General features: G+C 44.9%; 1 protein-coding gene across 1 annotated transcript in view; it reads right to left on the bottom strand.

Moving 5' to 3' along the window:
• Window positions 1-22,368, bottom strand: part of EXO1 (exonuclease 1) — a 373,191-nt gene that overhangs the window by 187,318 nt on the left and 163,505 nt on the right. Inside the window, exon 8 of the mRNA XM_069608142.1 lies at window positions 12,039-12,135. Coding sequence (XP_069464243.1) covers window positions 12,039-12,135 — 97 coding nt within the window. The remainder of the gene's footprint in view (window positions 1-12,038; window positions 12,136-22,368) is intronic.

Here is a 22,368-nt window from a genome sequence, read left to right as displayed (position 1 = left end):
GGGGTACTCCTGCCGTTTTCGGGTGGTAGTCACTACAAGAGAGTCGGGGGTGGCGTGCCCCTTAATGTATTGTGGGTCCGAAGGAGCTGGCCGAAACAACTTTTCACCTCTTGGGTTCACTGCCCCGGTTTGAGCTGGTGACACCAGGGAGGGAGCCAATCTTCTCTTGATAGAATTAAGGAGGGGAATGGCCTGGCTAGAGGGAGGTTTCTCCTTAAGAATCTCCTCTACAAAGTCCTGCTCAGGCACTGCCTCTCGAGTAGAGATTTGAAAATGCTCAGCTGTCTTCTTTAACATGGTATTGAATGCCATCTGGTCGTCTACAGTGAGGCCTGGCGAGCCGGGATGGACGGAGGGGAATCCAGGCACAATACAGAAGTGTCCTGATCTTGATGGGGAAGCGTCCATGGGTCCGTCCCCACTTGCTGGGTTTCATCCCAATTGTCCGTGGCATCCGCCTGTAGGAAGGAAGGTTTTTCATCTTCACTGTAAATGTCCCTACAAGTGTCCATCTGGACGATGTCTTCATGCTGGATGGGGACAGAAGGCTGATCTTCTTGGAAATGAGCAGCAGATTGAAGATTAGGCTCTTCACAAGATCTTTTCAGAGAAGGAGACTCAGAAAAACTGATAATTCTTTCAAGACGGTTCATACACCCTTCAAATTTCTCCCTGGTCCATTTAGAGGACCCAGAAGGGCCTACGGGTGGAAAAGTGTAGTCTTCCAACCTTCAGCACCAACCTTCAGCAACGAGAATTGTCTCTGAGGGTGTTGTAAAGAGGCCCTTGACTGTCCTCATAGGTATCGTGAGAATCAGAGCACCATGAGGAATCCAAAGATTTGTCCGCAGCCTGTCCGATGTTTTTTGGCAGAACAGGAACAAACCCAACCGCCGAAGTAATTCTCGCGATGCTGTGTTCGTTTATCGCCTAATCGGCTTGAGTTAGTGGGTCCGAAGGACTATCGGTAGACTTATTACCTTCCGCAGTGTTAGAGGGCCTAGTGGTTGGTTTTTCGCCTTGAGGCCTAGTCGTGATTTTTGGGCCTACCACGGCCTTCGGGACCATCGAAACGTCGGATTTCCGTGCTTCGACGTGTAAACCTGATTTAGGGGTAGCACCCTCGTTTGTCTTGGAATGCCCAGTCTCAAGACGCTGCTGCGGATGCAGGGAAGGCTTTGGATCTGTACGATTCGAGGAATTTGCCGAAATTTGATGGCCCTGCTGGCGCTTTCACCTTTTTCGATGTACCTGTCGAAATAGGTGTAGGGGTTGTGTGCTTAATGAAATGCGATTGTACGCCCCTGTCGCCGGGTGTTGTCCCTGAAGCGAGACCAGAGTCAGGCCTTAAAGGGTCGGGGACGGGCGTGGCGGACCTAGAAATGTCCGCCTCGAGGTCTATCACATCTGCAACAGATGTTTGGTCATCGGAGGTACCCCTGTCACTTTCGGCGGGTGTGGCGGTGGGGGCTCCACCCGCGACATACTGTACGCGGCCCACCGCTTTACACAGCGCCCCTTAAGGGTCTTAGGCCCAAGGAGTTTACAAGCCGCACACCACTTCTCGTTGTGATCTAAGGGGAGACAGGCGTTGCACGTCCTGTGTTCGTCCTTCCAAGGATATCTGACCCTACACTTAGGGCAGAACCTAAAAGGAGTCCTTCCATAGCAAAAAGGGAAGATAACCAGACCTATGTGTTACGCTCACCTTAGCTCTGCGGGAGCATCTGGAACCTCCGTACGGTGCTATCCACCTGATTGCCTCCTCAAGGATGACTGCGTCTGGGATGGGATCAAAAATATAAGGCAACTGTGAGTACTTGGGAACTTGTGAGTAGCTACACCCCTTCCCTACCTCCCTGTGAACCTCCCACCTGTGTGTATGCTCACCTTATGTAAATAGGAAGTAGGCTCTCCATACTGCTCTCATTCCTCAGCAGGGGCGCAATAGTCCGGCTTCATCAGTTACTTCACTGATGTTACATCCACGCCCAGGCCTGCTGTGGCGTTGGATAGCTGCTTGCTGCGCCTTTGGGCGTGTGATTAGTCCCATGTGCACATGCCTTTCCTTCCTGCTTGCTGTCTTTCTTATGGACTTCTTCTGTCTGTTCGTTAGGTATGTCTTTCCTTATTGCTCAATGCTTCTTTCAGACTTCTGTTGCCTGTTAAGTATGCCTTTCCTTCTTGCTTGCTTAAATCTCTTTGCTTATTGCAGGCTTAATCTGCTGTACATTCTGCCTTTGCTTAATGAATGTTGCACTGCATTTCCCTTTAAATGTCTATTGCATGCATTAACTCTTACCGCAGGTTTATGCTTCCTTACACGGTCCCGATCGGAGAGGGGCTCGTGAAATGAGCTGGAGAGCCGCGGAATGCCGGGGGAGGAGCCGGGACATGGCGGATCCGAAGACTGAAGCAGCTGGGCCGCGGGTTGATGGGGAGCAGCCCAGGGAGACGTCACAGGAGCCGGAAACAGGTGAGTGGAGTCTCGGAGAAAGCTGGAGGGGCTCAGCAGGAACGCAGAGAACTGCACATTGCCCGGGTCACTGTGGCTGCTGCAGTTGGCTGCTACGGTGATGTTAATGAATCTCCTGGAGCACAGTGAGCGTTCCGCTGCCTTTGGGCAGTATAACGCGAAGCGTGGAAGCATGCCTGGGTGTGGTTTAAATAGCAAGCCACACCCAGAGAGTAGACTGCTGCCCATGATTTACCTCTGGGCTGCTTTCCCTCCATGTTGGGTGGTTAGCCCAGTGTTGAATGATGCAGCTGGTGCCAGGAGCGACATGCCCTGGGTCCAGTTGGGTTCCTTCCAGGTTCCACATGTTGCGCTGTGAAGTTTTGTGAGCCCAATGAGAGAGTCCTGGAGCATGTGTGTGAGAATGGGTTACCGGGTTGGTGGGGGCAGGCGCTATAAGGTTACAGGTTGACATCTGTAAGAGCACTGCTATAGGGCGACCAGTTATCTGGGCGAAAGAAAAAGAAGGGGGGAGTTATTCTGAAACAATTTCATCAGATATCTCAATTGAAGAATCTGAACGAGACAAGAGAAAAGTGTAACAGTACAACCAGTGGGAGTAGGGAACGATCAGTCAGGAGAAAAAGGGATAGCATTTGCTACTACATCGAACTGACGGGTATCTTTTTCAGAGAGAAACCAACCGAAGAGGGAAGAACAAAAAATCCCCAGAGGAAACCAACGCAAACAAAGAAGAGTTAGTCATCAACATATCTAGTGATCAGCTGTCCTTTGTACAACAACACGCGAGTACCTTTATACAAGAAAAGATTGACTTTTTCAAATTAATGATTAATTTGAAACTTCTTCTTTGAAACTATGGAAGAAATTGCATAATCTGAACTGCATGAATTTTTAGAGATTGAACCCAAGAGTCACTTTACTCCTCAGGTACAAAATCCTATTTTGACAACATTTCAAAAACGGGTCTTTTAGAATCGGAGTAGAATAAAGTTCAAACAAAATAAATACATGAACTTTACCAACAGGGAGAGACGGGCACTTCAAGGACTTCAAGATAACCAGATCATCATATTCAAACCAGCAGAAAAAGGCTCATGGATAAAAAAAAAAAGACTAAATGAAGGAAAAACAGACAACTGGATGACAAGGAAACATATAGAGAAGTTTATCACGATCCAACGGAACAAGTAAAAGTCTTGATAAAAGAAGTGGTAGAGAAAGCGGAAAGACAAGGAGTAATATCAGAACACACAAAAATGTTCCCAATTGTTGACCACCCAATCATGCCAGTACTTGTCACACTCACCTGTGTCTCTGCAGGAGCGATGGACGAGCCTCCCTTGACCCCGAGTCTCACTTTTCCCGTTTCACCAGGAGGAATACCTGTCAAATACAAGGTGTACACTCAGACCTGAATCCACCCGATTCCCCTGGGCCCTTCCCTTCTCTTTACTGTGTGCTGTGATGTCCCCCTATGGGCATACCTTGATCTTTAGTAGGGTGTGTTCACTCTTGGGATTGGTGCCAATGTCTGTAGGCTGAGTTCAGATGCCAAACGCTGTTTTATGTCTTCACAGCGAGGCCGAGAGTTCAAGGCGCCAGTTTCTTCACTGGCTAGAAAGTCCTTCCCACAAGTGAACGTTGCGAGGAGAATGTGGAGTGTCCAAAATTGTCCGTATTGTCTTTGTTTGCTGGTATTTTTGTAGGTGAGTAGCGCTGCATGTACAAGCTAGCTGCTGGTAGGTTTGCGCTACGCCTTCAATTCAAGCGTGCCTGGTAATGACTCTCCCTTTCTCTTGCAGGAGAAATTATGTGGTATTAGAGCCTTGGGTCCGGGTTCAGCGCTAAGCGCATTGAAATAAGTGTCCGCGTTGTTGGAGCGAGCGCAATGAATAAGGTCTCTTGGGGTTTGTGTGCTCGTACAACCAACCTGGATTCCAGCGTTGCGGGAAGATTCGGTGAGTATGCGCAGCGTTACTGATGTGCGCGTGTTAACGCTGTTCTTCTTTCTTCTTACAGGTGCCGGTGTAGAAGTTCCCTCTTGACTGGATATAGCTGCCGCGTGGAGTAAGAACCAGGTAAGCTGAAGCTGAATGATCCGGAGCGGGTAAGCAGAAGGATGATCCAGAGCAGGTAAGCAGATGCTGGCTGATCCAGAGCACGGCAAGTGTGTTGCTGATACAGCTCACAGTAAGCAACACGAAGCACTGGAAGAATCTTGGGTGTGGCTTATATAGCCAGCCACACCCAAACACTAGAGAGCTAATGAGTTATCATGCACTTCCTGTTTGGCAACAGGAAGTGGTAACGAGGTAGTTACTACAAACACTAGGAAGGAATGAAAGGAGGGATTTGTTATGGGTTCTTTGTGTGCCTATGCCAGGCCTGCCAAGCCTCCACCCAGCTTTCCCCAACTACCTGCCTAATACCCATGACAGTACTGTATATATTACCCAGGATCCACAAAAGCCTAATAGATCGACCGGGAAGACCCATCATTGCAGCCACGGGCAGCCTATTGGAACCGCTGGCCCAGTATTTAGACAGGGCAATACAACCATTAATACAGAACAGTGAAACATATCTACGTAACACCAGCGACTTCTTATTGAAATTAAATAATGCAGACTTGTCCAAGGACATGATCTACTTTTTACCATGTTTGTCACCTCTTTATACATCAACATTGAACATGGAGCCGGGATGGAAGCAATAGGGTGGCTTTTACTTTCTACCTACACGTGCAAGGCAGACAAGGTGTTCCGCATGACATTATTGAAGTTGGTACTGACTAATAATTTCTTTAAATTTGAAGACTGATACTTCGTACAGATCTCTGGTACGAGCATGGGGGTAGCGATGGCACCCAGCTACGTGAATACCTACATGTTTTTTCTAAAGACTGAGTTTGTTCTGAAGGTAGAGAGATGGCAAAAGAATCTGGAGTTTTACACCAGGTACATAGATGATCTATACAACTATGAGAAGACATTGAGGTTGCATGTATAAATGCAGAAGGAGGTTTGGTAGCCGTACGATGGTCAGAGTTTGAGGAATTAATGTCATATTTATGGATAGCTGTAACTGGCAATCTAATAGGGCCAAAGGCAGAGGAATAGAGAACGAGAACAAGGAAATCAAGTACAGTATTACTCACAGATTAAAATTGGTATGACTGCAAAAGACATTCCGTTTGGCAGTCAGGGTGTGCTAGTAATGAAACATGTGTCTGGAAGGTGTCTGAATGAACGTGGAGGCTTTTGACTTTGGATATGCTTGATCCGAGGAAGCAGAGTGCAGAGGTAGGGCAAGCATAAGTACATTTCTACACAGGAAGCTTTTGTAATTTAGGTTTGGAATTTATAGATGAACAGCATCAGTAAGGATTAATTTCAAGATGCTGACCATTTTGAGGACTTTATGGTTAATATTTAATTACGGTTGATGTAAATAATAAATTTAGTCCTAATTAACAAGAAATGCCCACGAGTAACATTGTGAAATATAGTTCATTCAGAGAATAAGTAACTCAACTACAAGTAATAATGTTTTAGCAACACATGGAGCGGGTGCATTACATGTGCCCGACTCCTACACCAGGCCAAGATGGCCGCTGTGCAATCCTGAGATGAACATCGTTTCCATTACGGTTATCATCATGGTGATGGTGTACACACAAAATCTGAGGCAGGGGAACTCGACCAGTTTCCCGATTGGACGCCTCGTGTTCAGCTATGCTAAAAGCTCATTCATGTCGGAGGAGTATATGTGTAGGGCGCGCTATTGTTAAGGTACATTCTAGTATGCAGATCGATTTGGCGCCCTTCTAACGGGACGTTTTGCCCCTCTAGATGTGGAACTGATTGAAAGAAGAACACACCGAGCTCTGTAACCATGGCAACCAGGCAGGAACGATAACCGACATGAAGCCGTGTAAGCTGAGCGCATATGTGCTCGATTCTTCAGGAGTTAAGCGTTTTTAAGAACATTTCTTGCGGTGAGGCACCTAGTGAGGTTTGTTTTTTTTAATTTGATTTTTAGATTCCTAGATATGCACAAGGCATACGAATAAAAAGACCTGGAGGTGGGTACATTTAACATTTTCATTGATATATGAGTGAATTTAACATGGAAAACATAGGAGAAGAGGTTCCGAGATTGATTATTTCTTTGTTTTAGATGGAAATACACGAATTGAAAATCAGATCAGTTTGGTCCTGGAAAAAAGGATAATTTAGAATATCCGAAACGCGCCGGCAGTGGTTTTTATTGTGAAAACAACCACTGAGGTGAAAGTTGGTCAATGATACAGAATAACTGCAATACGTACTCTGTATTTGGAAATTTGAACATGGGATTATGTGTTATCAATTATGCCAAATAAGTGACAATAATCAAGTGATTTATGTTATTCTAACCACTTATATTAATTTGGAGACAAATGAGCAATTATGTAAATGAACATGAAATATGTATTGTGTAGAATGTAAATTAGGTACGTGGTTTTAATGTAATGTAAATACAGCAAGATATAGTCTTTAGGCGTCATCATCCCATTTGGAGTGCACAGGGATTACCTGTTGGTAACAGAAGGTTTTTTTGTGGAGGTTTTATATTACCAACACTATTTAGAACATCCTCAACTGAAATGGTTTTAAAACTGAACTCAGATTATTTATACTCGGACGCTTTGTGCAACAAAGGATGTAGCATACTGAATTCCCAATTTGAGATAGATGTTATTCTTGCCTATGCTAGCTCTAGTTCTACTTTTCTCTTCAGCCTGGATTGTGTTACACCACACCATAGAATTGAATGGGGGATTTTACCAAGTTAGATTTTTCTAGATGGCGTGAAATCTTCAATAGCTGCTGCAACGATTGCTCAGCTTAAATGATTTTAGCTGAAGAAACAGTTCTCTTGGCTTCAATTAAGGCTACCTTATATGCTCACGTGAACTGCATAAGAGGTTCAATGGGTCGTATATGAAGGGAAAGGGTTCCAGACGCGAGGCCTGAGGATAGAGAAGAGTATGACCTCTGAACTTGCAGTCAGAAGCAGGCACTGTATGGAGGTTGGTATCAGCAGAGCGAAGGTCATGAGCGGTAGATTGAGTTGACATGTTTCTTGAAGGAAGCAATGAGTCAGTCCTTGAATACCCTTAAATTTAAGACCTAGAATCTTAATCTTGGTTCTGGAGGACACAGGGATCCAGTGGAGGCTTTTTGGATGATGGACTGATGTTTTTCATCCAAAGATGAGATACTCTGCTGCACCATTTGCAGGTGGCTGTTTGGGTCTGTGGGTAAGCCTGGGTCAAGGGAATTGCTGTAGTCCAGTCATGAGTTAACCAATGCTCCTACCACCATGGTTAGTTGTCCTGTGGATGTAGGGAAGAATCTTTGAGAAGCTTAAATTGGAAGAAGGTGCTCTTTACCAAAGTGCTGATTTGAGAACGAAAGCACATATCCGCGTCCCATCGAAAGCCTAGGTTTCGGATCTTCGAGTTAATAATGACTTGGCCACCAAAGAAGACAAGAGTATGAGGATACAGAAAATCAACTAGTTTAAGAAAAGGGGGTCCCATAAAAAGGGTTTCTGTTTAGCTCCATTGCGTTTCAGATAGTTGGCCCATTAAAATAGACAGGGAAAGAGGTTGAAATTCTGCATTCTGGAAAACAGACCAAGAAAGAACATTGAGACAGAATACTCTGAGAAAGAGTGCAATACAGGAACAAAAGCATTTGATACACTGGGACACAGTCCAAGCCAAAAGTATAACTAACAAAAAAGGAGGAGAGACTGAAATACTGCACAGAGATATCGACTTCAGCACAGGAGGAAAATCTGTGGTAGGTTTGTATTCTGGGAATCAAGGTTTCGACCCAGAAACTAAGCAAAATCAGATAAGCATACAAAGGAGAATACGACTTTCTGGGAGATGTAAAAACACAAAAACATTAAACAAGCAAATGGAAGAAAATACAAGAACTGAGGCTTTGTAGAAACTTAAGTACAATTAAAAGCATAAAGGAAGAAGGCTTAGGAAAAATACCCGGAACGGATTGGCTAGACCAGAAGTGTTCCAAAGGGAGACAGCGCCTTTCCAAGATACTGACCCAATCCTGGGAACTTACTTTTCCTTCAATACATCTTTCAAATGTTCTAGGAAGTTTGCTCATTCATTGACACCGAATCACAACATAGTGTACTCCAACACGAGTCTGGTGAAAGAAAAGGCTGCTCCGAAACCATGCATTCCCGGTAACAGTCCCCTTCAACTGTAGTGCCACATTGTATGTTCGCTTGTGGAAAAATATATCGGAGAGCAGTGGCATACCACATCGAAACAGAAAAATAATGTATGCATATTAGCTCAAAGTGCTGACATATAACAGGTAAGTGGTTACCCCTCCCTTGTCATCACACACATTTGTGGTTACACTGTGTTATGCTTTAAACACTTAGGGCCTCATTATACGGATGGCGGTAAGGGTTTACTGGTATTTTACCGGTACCGGTAAATCCTTACCGCCTTACTACGAGGTCCCTTTGCGGGTTGGGGAATTTAACGCCTGCTTTTTGCAGCCGTTAAAAACCAACCCGCAAAGGGACCAGGGAGCTAATTACGGTACTGCAATTTGCGGTACCGTAATTAGCGCCTTCCCCATTCCCATAGAGCCCCATGGGGCAAAAATGGGCATGGGGAAGGGCAATGGCGGAAGGGGGAATTACCACCCCGCCAACCTTGGAATAGGGCGGTAATTCCCCTTTCCACCAAGGCGGCGCCGGTATTTTACCGGCATGAACCATGGCACTAATAGCGCCATGGTTCACCGCCATCCGTGTAATGAGGCCCTTAGCATTTAGTCGAACAGAGAAATTTGTATTCCAAAAATATACGTTTATTCATTAAGAAATTTTGCATTAAAATGAATGGTTTTTAGCCATTATATAACACAAAAACATTTAAACCGAACGACATTCAACCGCACATTGATGCTCTCAAATTGTTGTGTCTTGGGGTTGGTAAGATGTGACTTTGCAACTTATGACACACCGAATCTCTATTTTTGATGCAGTACATAATGCATTCAAGTCGAGGAAATGGAAAACAATGTTCCTGTATTCTTTGTACAAAAGAGAAACAAAAGGGAAAACGGCTGGCGATAACAGCCATGATGTTCTCGACGTGTGTTTCGGCCCCTGTGTTGCGATACGTTTTCACCCAAACGTTCTAGGACAGTTGCTTCTTACAAAATAATCGATTGCACCCCAAATTTATTGGAGCGTGCACACTAAAATACAAAATAAATGTCAATTCAGTTGTCTACCTGCAGTGCAACCCACTAACGTTGATCTTGATGAGTGTGGTGATGGGCAGGCCTTCAAGTGTATTTCTTCTGTCTGAAGATTGGTCAATGAATATTGTATCATTTCCCTAAATATAACAATAGTACTCTCATTTAATGTGCCATTTTGGCACATTTTCCATACTTTTCTAAAAGAATTCCAGCTTAACTGAGGTACTTTGATTTATTACTCCTCGGACGATTAAAGAAATAGAAAGGAAAAAAATCATCAATCAACTTCATCGAAGGAATATAAGCTTGTAGGAGAAACCTCTCCTCTGCGGGGTTAGTGGAATCGCATTTTAAATCATGAAAAGTCTGGAATATTTGTAGAAATAGCCCATTAAATGAGAGGCCTATTGTTATATTTAGGTAAATGATACAATATTCACTCACCATCCTTCAGACAGAAGAAATCATCTTGAAGGCCTGGCCATCACCATAAGATCAAGGTTAGTGGGTTGCACTACAGGTAGACAAATGAGTTGACAGTTGCCCAACAGAGTTTTATATAGTCCCAAGCAGTTTTTATATTTTGTATTTTAGTTTGTACGCTCTGAAAAATTGGGGGTACAATCAATCATTCCGTACATCAAACAAGTCTTGTCCTGAAGGTCCAAAAAACAATGGTCCTAGAAAGTTTGGGAAAAAAAGTATCAAGACACAGTGGCCGAAACATGTGTCGACAACATCACGGCTGGATTCACCAGCGTTTCCCTTTTGTACAAAGAATACAGGAACATTGTTTTCCATCCCCTTGACTTGAACGCAGTACATTAAAACTGTATTGAAGCTGTATTTAGAGATTCGGTGTGCCTTAAGTTACAAAGTCACATCTTAATAACCCCCAAGGCACAACAATTTGAGAGCATCAGTGGCTGGTTAAATGTCGCTTGGTATAAATGTTTTTGTGTTATATAATGGCTAAAAACCATGAATTGTATGTGAAATTTCTTCAAGAATAATGCATAAACTTATATTTTTGGAATAAACATTTCTCTGTTGGACTAAATGCTAAAAGTGTTTAAAGCATAAAACAGTGTAACCACAAATGTGTGTGAGGTCAAGGGAGGGGTAAGCAGTTGCCGCTTATATGTAAGCAATTTCTGGACCTTCCCATCTTGCAACTGGTCCTCCACCCACTCCCCAAAACAAAAATCAGGAAGTACTCATATTTGATACATGCATATTAGCACATCCAAATTTTTTTGTCAGGCACATTTTTTCTAAATTATACTGTCATGCCCCTGACGCGCACACAGCGGCCAATAGGTGCGGCCGGGCAGGGAGTTAGAAGCTGAAAGTGTATTAGGTGTGTGCGTTTGTCTGTAGAGGGGAATGCTTGTAGTGTGGAGGGGAGTGGGTTGGGGAGAAAGTGTAAATGTGTTTGTGTGGGTGGAGGAGCGTTTGTTGCGTGGAAGGAAGGTGGCGAGTGGATAAGTATGTGTGTTTGTGTGCATCTTTGGGGGGGGTGTAGGAATGATTATGGCGAGGGAGCAAAGGTGGTTTTGTGCCCCCCCCCCGCAAACCCCAATTTAAACGAGGTGGGCATGCCAAGGAATGGTTTGCAGAGGGATTCGTGGTGGGGGATAAACCTCCCCATAATGTGATATTAGTGAATATTGAAGGCTGCAGCAAATGGGCCAAAATAATGAGGCCTTTAATATGCAAAAACCCACTCACCCTGCTACATAAACATCAAAAGATCAACAGTATCCAACCTCTAGGCGTTTTAGTCACAACAAACCGATGCTCCTAGAGGTTCAATTCACAGAGGTGGAGTGCTAGTAGTTCCCATCCTGAACCCAATCATCATTGGTGGCACAGTTCACTCAAAATGATATGTAGGCATCAGTGGAAAGCAGCAGCACAAAACCAAACCATTTTTGGGCACAAAGATTCGCAATAACAGTTTTTTGCAAGGTCAATCAACTTGTTTTTAAAATGCTGCAGTCTACCTTTGTTGAGCTAAAAGCTCTTCTCTACAATAAATGTATTGGATATACACTTCTCTGTTACAAAGAAAGCTTAGCAAGAGGCAGCAGGATGACACACAAGAACTGGATATGCAGACAAGTTCAATCACAGGCTCAATCAATTACCATTTCCTTAAATGTGCTTAATTTTATAATCTGTGACAAACCAAACAGCTATTAAGCCCACACTGTGCCCAATACAAGACTTTACCCGATTTACACAAATATTACCTGAGAATTGTCCGGATTGTAGTTATCAATCTGCTCCATTGTGTTGATGTCTTTATTCCCAATGGCAATTTGAAAAGCTGCATGATCACCTATATTTCTAAGGCTAGAATTAAGGAAAGCGCACAGCCGTAGGAAATGTTCACACACTAATTAAAGGGGCAATGTTGCTCTAGGTTTCATTGAAATGTGATCCCTCCCCACACCCAATACAAACATACGATGGAAATGGGCTAAGCATATTGATATAAAGTAAGTGAAAAGATCTACACAAGCATCCAACTGTACAAAATATAATAACGGCATGAATCTGAATTTCACACAAACATACGGTGTGGATATCTCGTTAGAGAGTTTTAGCTCCTTCACAGTTCTTGAAGAAATAGCTTTCAGGGACTATGAGGTCAATCAGTTGTTCATTGATTCAGAGAGCATACATCTTGCTTGTGGCTTTGTCCACCATCCTCTTTGACAGGTCCCTATCTACCAGTCATTCTTTAAATAATGTCTATAAACCCACGGGGCCCTGCAACCACCTGGGGTACAGAAAATCGGAATTTAATTACTATTTTCTTTTAAACATACAGCTGGAATAATAGAATCAGAAAGAATACCCTCTCTACGAATCTGGCAAAATTATTTACAAGAAGTGGGGTATTTTTTAAAGACCTTCCTGGACACCATCAGAAATCGTATAGTTTGTTTGTTACTTGGACCAGGCAGGTACATCAAAAAGGAAAAAATGCCAGCAGAGTGAAGAGGACCGTCTCCACCTACAGGAACCTAAACATGTTTAAAAAGTAAATTTTATTTCTTAAGTATATTGCCAAACGCACAGGAATATTTGTGTCATGCCATCTACATGGGTCAGATCAAATTGTTTCTAATTGTAAAAAATATTTAGGATCCTTGGAGCAGGGGAGACCAGTGTCAGAGCTATGCTATTTTTTTTCTTCTATTTTTAATGGGACAAGGCAGATATTTAAAAATGAATATAGTGCAAAGAGCTCTGCATGGATCCACCCTCTCCGAAAGGATTACTAAATATCGCTATACGAGATATATTGTGGCCCTGAAAATTCAGAAAATATGGGGAAAGTGGGAGGAATAGGTAAAGTACCAAGAAACTGGGGGAGCTCGGACGCATTGAAGGGCCGTATGAAGTATCGAACCAATCCCTTCCACATACCAGGAGATCCACTACCCAATGTAATGTCATATATTATGTTATGTTCTCGCTGCTAAGCCTCCTACTGCTAATGTGTACTCGCGCTGTTTTCTTTGTTTGAAAAACCTAATAAAGAAGTTTAAACAAAAAAAAAAAAGAATCTGTTCAGACCTACAGATCAGTGCAATGACACAAATTTGTATTAACACTTGTAAAATAATATTTAAAGCGCTCAAAGGGAGAACAAGTCCCTGCAGAACTGCAAGCATTCCAAGTGTCGGCAAAGCCAATAGGTCCCGTCTACAAAATGAAGCTCCTGGACCTTCACCACCTAGATTTATGCCTGTAAGTGTAGAAACCATCTGGAATCCTGTGACTGGCGCCCAGGAGGGATATGTGACACCCTGCTTCTCTTATTCCTAATTGCCCAAGCAGTCCAGAAGTTTGCAGCCAAGGGTCAAAGTAGCAAAGGAAAGATACCCGTTTGGGCCCGTTAGTGGCAGAACCACTGCTAAAGCCAGAACCTCACCCAAGTTCACCCTTTAACTGACTTCCGTTTACATGCATGGGGATCCTTCCATCCATTGACTATCCGTTCCCCGCAAAGTTTCTGTTCCACACAGGACCAAGGAACATTGCTGTTTTGGGTCTGTAAACTGTCATTTGGTTACCCATAGCCTCATATTAGCCCAAATCCGAGCTTACACTGGCTTCTTCTCAATAAATCATCCACTTTTTCCCTTTCCTCTCACCCACCTAACCTTGCCCTTCTCTTGGGCTGCACCATTTCTTCATTGTCTTCACCTGTCTATTGCTTCTACCCTCATCAGGCATCTTGATTTCGCTCCAGTTCTTCTCACTCTTCCACTTTCCTTCTCTCATAGCCTTCAGCATCAACTTGGTTTAACTGCTAGTTCATTCTCCAGCCTCTCCATCTTCCTCTGTGCACCCCTCAAATAAGATGCTCCTGTTCTCCCAGGATCACCAACCACATCTGTCCCTCTCGCTTAGTGCACAGCACCTGCTCTTCTCCCCCACCTCCTATCACTTTTGTACTAAAAATGACCTTTCTGACAAAGACCATTTGGTAGATAAGGCGTGGAGAGACCATTTAAAACTAGCACAGTTCTCCATCTATGTAAAAAATGTGCAGGTGGTACTTTATTTGCAAGGTATGATGGATATGTAGCTGCCAAATGTATATCTGGTCTGTTCAAGGCAGGTTAAGAATGCTAAAAATGAGACAAGTTGACAAGCTCAAACCTTAAGTTGTCTGAACGATCTCTGTAATTAAGAATACCTGTAATTGGCCAACATATATCCTGAGGAAGCCTTTTTTCAGCTCAGTCCTGCATAAAGTTAATTTGAGAGCAACAAGAAAGGCGACTGTTCGCATTAGCTTTATGTGAAAAGTGGCTGCTAAATAATAACAATAGATGGAAAGTGCAATGTCAGCTTATGTAGTTGCTATTTAAAGGCTGTTGAAAATGCACAACAGCTTTTGTCGATTTGTCCTTTATGCAAAATGCTGAGAAGCATCTGCCCTAGGTTGAGAGCTGAAGGAATTCGGACAATAAAAGGAGGCCAGGTAGTTTTGCCTGGTCACTATAATTAAGAAACAACTAAAATTGTGGGTGCCTTCTTATTTACCACTTGGAAGACTGAGGGCCAGAAAGTGCTACCTTTGGAATCGGTTTCAAATGTACTACCCTAGGGAGATTTTCTGCAATTGATAAGCTGAATGGTTTATAATTGCAAATGTACTGTAAAAAATGGAGTTCAACCTCTTCTCTGAAAAAAGTAGGTTTTGTACAGCTTTTATGCTTCTATTGGTTTAAATTACTGGGAATGGGCATTTTTAGCTTTTGTAGTACATTTATAAATATTACATTGTATATAATTTAGTGATATTGTTTTATGTTTGCTGAATCTGGCAGACAAGACTGTCCAGTGGGACTACCTCAGGTCTGAACGCCATCCTCTACCCTGTGGAGTCCCTCAAAGGATCCATTATCTCCATGTGCTTAAATGTCAACATAAAACCACTGGTCTGCTTCTCAGATGTCCTCCACATGGCGATACACCAGTATGCAGATGATAACTAGTTGTACGGAAATGTGAGGAGCCCACAAGATATCGCACTCCTTCGCTCATGCCTTGAAACCATGCAAACATGGATGACAAGTGCCTACTTAAAACTTAACCCCACCAAGAGCAATTCATACTCCTGGGTTACCACACTCCACAGGAACCCACACAAGGAGCTGGAGCATATGCACTTGGATGGGTTTAACTCAAAATCCCTCAGCTTCATTGCGGATACCAATCTATCCTTCAAACAATACATCGCAAAAAGGGCCTAACTGCTTAGTATCCAATGTCTCTCCTCTGCGAGACCAAGCCCTTTCTCCCCACCCCAGGACTTCCAATTGGTGGTGCAGGCCCTAGTGATCTTGCATGTTAAATGGGGGCAATGCCCTCCTCGCAGAGCTCATGGCTGCTCACCTGGAAAAAATCCCTCAAAGCAGCCCACCACGCCACCACTCGCCTGATCACCGGCTCTAGGTATTTTGATCACATTTCCCCCCACCTACCAGCTAGGATCTGGTTGAAAACGGCATGCCTCATCTACAAGGTAAACACCGCCAGTATGCAGACCTATGTCACAGATGGGTTAGAGAATACTCCATTGCTCCGAGACAGTCCAAGGATTTTTATTAAATTCTTAAATGGACCTATGGCCGCCCCACTTCCTTCCCTACACCCACGGTTAGTATTTACTGCAGATTCAACCTTCCCGTCTAGTTTCTTATTTATGCTGGGCATGGAGCCCTCAAGGCACTTTGCCTTCTCTAGCTAAACTAACTCTCCCTACACAATCCAGTGGTTATTGTACGACTGGGGTACTGTGTAGTTGGACACTGTGCCAGATTCAGTCTCCTTTTACACTAAATTAATCCCCCTCTTCTCTTTCTTCTATGGGTCTTGCCTCACTACTCTCCTCCAACTCATGCTCCGTCGACTAGGTTTGTCTTCCTTCTATGTCCCTCTGATCTCTCACTCCCAAGCATCGCCTCAACCCTTTAATGTTGCTACACTGCCTTCTCCACACAACACTTCACCTTCCTCTTACTCCGACACCCTTCCTTTCCACCCAAACAAACTTTACATTCATGCTCTTCTCTTCTTTCTAATCTCACTTGCCACACTTCCACGCACACTGCACTACTACTTGAACTCACTAACCATTTCCTAATCATCTCAAGAAATCGCCTCCACACTGCTGCTCTTTCCTTTCTCCTGCTGGTCTCTTGGTCTACCACCACCTCCCCCATTGACCTCACCCAAACAACCAACAACTTCCCGATTCTCACAAGTCTTTATTGACCCCATTCCCCCAACCCCTTCCCTCATTTCAATCACTGGGCTTTGCCAATATGGCCCTCTCATCCCTGGCAGGAAGCTGTTAGAAGCAGCAAGTACATAAATAATGGGTTAAGTGCCACACCTTTTCTCCACGCGGGCCTGCTCTATAACGGCGAATGTGGAGCAAGAAACCAAATGCCCAACTTTGCGCTAGCGGTCCTTGTTCTGGATTCCACTTTGGTAAGGACATCCTAGGTGGGGTCCTTTCCCAGTTATATAGTAACTGATGGTTAAGGCTCTTAACTGCTGGTGTTTGTCGCAGACACCAGGAAACGCGGTGCAGCTTCTCCCCATAGTCCCGTAGGATTGGGATAATCGGCCCTCCATCTCTCTGCTGGTTATCTGCCTCTGGCAGTGGAGATCTGGGACACATGAGGGTTCTTTCCCGATGATCAGCTTTCAGTCTCAATCTTCCCAGTGCAGCTGGGGTGGGGCTCCAGATGACTGTTCGCACTCTGTCGATTGTACCCCATATTTTGAGGGTGGTCTCTAGAAGAAACAAAAAACCGCATTTTGGTCTGGAGGTATGGTGCGAGACATGGTACTTCTCAAGTCTAGGCTGGCAAAACGGGAGGGGCAAGAACTGGGGCCCTCTCAGCATCCTGATGCACCCCCAAAACCACTGGTGAGAGGGGTTACCATCCCTCATAGAAAGGCCAAGGTACTGGCCTTGTCACATCTACCAGAGAGCCAAACTAAAACATTGGGTGGCACAGTCATATTGCAGTAAGAACATATCTAACCTGGAAACTAGATTGGCTCGCAGGGATAAAACTAAGACACCGTCCTTCTTATGCAACAATCTAGTCTTCAGGAACTGCAGTCCAATGTCAATCCGGACTGCTCAAAGTCTTGTTCTGTTTAGGAAACAACTGAAGACCAGGCTCTTACAAAAATACCTTGGGTTGCGGCCATCTTGTGTATTCCTCCATCCCTGTTGAACTGTGATAATTATTTCCAATGTTTACTTGATGACCTGCTCCCCCAGGATAACAACCTCAGTGTGGGCTCTCACCATCCTTGCCTAGATGCCCCTACTTCCCCAAAACAGATTTCATAATGAAAGACAGGGCCATATAACCTCAAAGGAAGGCCTAAAGGCTTGAATCTTCTCTGTCTACCTATGGGTATTTCTGAAGGATGCCTAGCTCTAAAAAACCCACACTGTTTGTTTCTGCAATTCCTTGTGACTTCGCCAAACACTCACATCCTCTTTACTATCCCCTCTCTCTGTTGTTCTTAGTGTCTCCTTCTCCCTCTCCCTCTCCTCCATAACACTCTCACCTTCCACTATCTAACCTGGGGACTGGGTTTCAGGTGCAAACCTTTGCTCAAAGTCCCGCTTTGGCCGGCACCCTTTTCTATCGGTCTACCTCGATCCCACAGCAAAAACCGGCAGGGTGCTGGGGATTCAACCAGTTCTTTGGGTTATCGAAGGCGGTCTGCCTCTCTGGTAAGTTGAATTCCCGGCGATAGGTAGGAGAAATAACTCAGGCCAGCAAAGAGGATGCTAGGCATGATGCAAAACAGAGGTACCAACATCTTTACAACATAAGGCACGCACAGGGCGGTCAGATAGTCAGTGACTGCATCCCCGACCTCCATCCCATCTGAGTGGCAGGATCGGCTCTGGCAAATGCCGTGGTAGGCCGCCTATTACATGCTGGGAGGGATCCCTGCTCCCGCTTGGCATATGGAAAAGAGGGGCAGTTAATGTTAGTCGCTTGAAGCTGTGGCATGTTCAGGCATTCGTCACCCCTAATTACAGTAATGAGATGCAGTGCTACTGGTCACATTTTCATCTTGCAATTCCTATGCACTCTGAGGATCGGAGGCACCGCCACTTCGTCCTCCACCCCTTCCTCTGCCACTTCGTGCTCTTATGTAATTCGCTGGAGTTTCCCCTCTCATACTCTCATTCGGATTCATCCCCTCCCCTCTACCCAGTCCATGTAGATTCTTCAATTGAAGAGCCGTTAACGTTTACTTTACTCTATCATCGCTCATTTGTTCTTGACAATAAATGCAACAATTCGCCACCGTCAGGATTGGGTCTGCCACTTTACACCAACTATCTTCAGCTCATGCTGAAGTTTCAGCATTAAACCTTGGACAGAGGCTTCCACCACAGCTTCTTTTGCAGTCTCAGCAGGCATATTCATGCCAGAATGATACGTAAAAGCAAGCTTCAAACAGACAAGAAAATCAGAAAGAGACTTATTTCTTACAATTATTCTTTACCCAATTAATCAGACCACTGCAACGTTCTGTATCAGATTGCCTCTTGCTTGCACCTAAATATTAATTGGACAAACACTTGATTGAAACGCTGCATGTAGCCTGGCCTTGCCCAGAGGGGATGGGAACCCATCTCTGCATACATTCATTATAGGCCTTAATAAACCACAGTAATATAAAACAGTTACCACACACGCCTCTCACCATTTAACATAGATACAGTTATGTTTCGCTTAATGCAGTAAAGGGGAAAACACAGCCACAACCTGCAACAGAACGGTCGGTTGACACAAATATAGCATTAGGCAGTTATACAGAATCGATCACAAACTCAAGCAGTCCAGCCCTACGAAGCAGGGAGCCTTATGCTCAAAAGTACAGTAGTGCGTTGAAAACGTGCGGTCGTGAGTGACGAGAGAAAGCGTGTCCTCTTCAGGGAGCTGTAGCAGTTCAGGAAGGGGCTTGAGGTGATAAAGTGTCCCACTATTCAAGGAGGGTCTACCCGTGCAGGCAGAGCAAGCATCAGGAATACCTATGGAGCGCAGGCTAGCTAAGGTGAGGTGAGTATCTTTTTAGGGATTCTCGTGCGTAAAGAACAATGGCTGTGCCAGGGGGTCACCGGTAAGTGATGCCAAGTACTCACCGACCCTCGAGACAGTCCGGGCCAAAATTTGCAGGTCTAGGCCAGGTCGCTTGTAGGTACAACCCCTGCAGGTGCACGTCGCTCCGGGTCTCAGCGGCTGCGGGACGATCGTCCATGGTAGGACAGTAGCCTTTTCCCATCTCTCGAATTAAAGAGGACAGTTCCACTGCAGCACACCTCAGGGCACGGGGGCAGGCAGGCAAGGCTCCTACAACGTCCGTCAACCCAGCAGGGAGACACAGGGACCGGAAATGCTCGCAGAGTGGCGCACTATATTGCGACCCAAAGGAGTGAGGACCAAGAAATTTGGCGAGAGAGGGCCCAGGACTACAAGCTGGCGATTCCTTAAGTCTCGAGTGTAAACTCGAGACACCGGCGCTCCTATGCGATACCCCGAGTTTGAGCTGGTCAGTTCGCTGGTTGGCCCAGGAACACTTCTGTTGAGGCTCTTTCGGAGGGTAATCAGGATGTGCTGAGAGTAGTTGTTCCCACTACTCCAAAGGGTCGAAGCAACCTTGTAGGCCTTTGGTGATTGATGCAAAAACAGGGGTCCGACGGAACAGCGGCCTCGGGGTGCCAAACTTTCCAGCAGGTCGCCGGCAGTTCCAAAGGTCTGCTTTGGCGTTTCAGGACACTTGGCTCGTTCTGTAGTTCGGTGATCAACTTGGAATGGGTGCAGAGCCTCCTCTTATCCAAGAATAGTTTTGCGCTCAAATCTGGGCTAACCAATCGACGATCTGCCTTCTTGCATGCACGCCAGACGTGGAACAATCACGGACCGCAGTGGTCCCAGTCATTCAGGCATACTGGCACAAGTACTGTGGATTGGGACCACACAGTCGCAATACTGTTCCTGGGCACTAGCACACATTACATGCAGGAGCCTGCGAAAGTAGCGTTTTTTGCGGGAGGCTGCATGCTCAAATAAGGAATTCCCAGGTCTACTCGACCTGGGGGAAGCCAAAGGTACAAAATGGCCAAAGAACAGAACAAAAGACTTCGTGGCACAGCCATTTTCGGCACTGGCCACAGTCTTGAGCCAAACGCAGTAAACGCAATATGGTTAATTAAAAAGAAGTAAAAATACTGTAAAAGTAAACTGCTGCCACCGGTTCGTCCTAAGCACACTTGTGCAATCGCCCAAAAAATTTCTTAGAGGGTGCTTAGGGCCATAAAACAAAAGGAGCCCTATGCGCGGTACTGTATGGTACTTGGCACATAGATCAAAAGTTACCAAGAAATGGCAACATAGTCAAAGACTAAGGGAAACAGTTTCCCAGGGATGTACCTTAAAAGAACGAATCCGAAAAGCTTGAGTTGCAACATTGCGCAACTAGAGCTCTTCGGTTTTTATTGTTTTGCCCCCCGCCTCCCTTTTAATGCATGTGGGAGGTTAGGGGATACTCTCACAACCCCCACTCACCTAGTTGGGTATTTTCAGATTCAGCATTTTATATTATATTATATTATATAATATTTTGGGCCATTTCCATTCCCCAGTACTGACAGTCTGAAGGATGTGTCAGTTTCCCCATAATCGATGAGCAAAAGCCCAGAGAAGGGCAGCAGGAGGCTGTGCTCTACTGGAAAAACTCAGCTTAGGTTAGCCAAACGAAAGCAAAAAGGATGGAGGGGGCATACATGGAGGGGTAATTGTACCCAAGGGAAATCCTTCCTAACACCACATATTACCCACGTTTCAAGACCGAATACCTTAAACCAAAGGAAGAATAACCCTCCAACGCTGCATGCTGCCAGTGGTCAGACTCCCAAGGCTGAGAGCCAAGAAAAGGAGAGAAAGTGGGGAAGGTAATGCAAAGCAAACAGAGCTCCGGGTCAGAAAGGGCAGCGCCCTCCAGTGTCAACCACCAACACCCTCAGGCAGTGAGGCTTAGAAAGAGTGAGACATCAGAGGGATAGAGGAAGACACAGGGGGAAGGAGAGAAAGAGGGTGAAGTTAAAAGATTACTGAGCAGAAAACACCAGGAATTGAGAAGGAAATTAGTGCAGGAGCAGGATAGAATGGAGACCGAATCGGGCAGTGTGTCTAAGGCACAATCCAAATCCCCTATTAGAATGCTAACCTCTGGGCAGAGAAGCAGAGTAGGGACAGTTAAGTCCCTGACAGAGATCAGCTAGAGAAGGGTTCGGCCTTAGGTCACATATTAAGAGCTTAAAGAGTAGGGTGGAATCTGCTGTGTATATGAACCTGGGAAACGGGGCTGTCTGGGTTAGGCAGAAGTGGTACTTTAAAGAAGACAGCGGGGTGTCCGTAGGGTCCAGTGAAATCTTAATAAACCCCCTTAAACTGCCTCCAAGTGTTAGTATATTCTGTGTGTCTTCTGTGACAATTTTACTTAACTATTTGTGGATTGTTTCAGCCCAGTGCTGGATGCGCCTACCACACCTTTACAAAAGTGTACAATCACAGGAATGTAACATTAAGCAGTTTGGTTGGAGAGTCAACCACTGCAGCAGAAACATTTTAAAGCTATTTAAAGCTGAAGCGCGATCTCATACACCGTCTCACTATTCTTATCCCAGATTACTATGCTGTGGTGTATTTGAAAAGTGGTTACAATGACAACAGTAAATCTGAAAAGTGAAACATGCAGAATAGAAAATAAAATTAAACCTACATCAAGAATGAAGATACAGAGATGAACTGATGTTGGTGCACACAGGTTAACAGTGCTCGTTATACATGGGCGCATTTTTCAGACCATTGCTGAGTGGAGTCAACCAATCAGGATTCAAGAATTTTGGCTCCAAACTCTGATAGTGCCTGGAATTCCTGTCCACAATAGGCCGCCACTGCGTCTTCCCTTTCCGCCGCTGCCCACCAAAGTCCCTCTCTT

This window comes from Ambystoma mexicanum, chromosome 4q (genome assembly GCF_040938575.1).
Source record: "Ambystoma mexicanum isolate Mex_15411 chromosome 4q, UKY_AmexF1_1, whole genome shotgun sequence".
Lineage (NCBI taxonomy): Eukaryota > Metazoa > Chordata > Amphibia > Caudata > Ambystomatidae > Ambystoma > Ambystoma mexicanum.
This window is presented reverse-complemented; position numbering and strand designations above follow the sequence as displayed.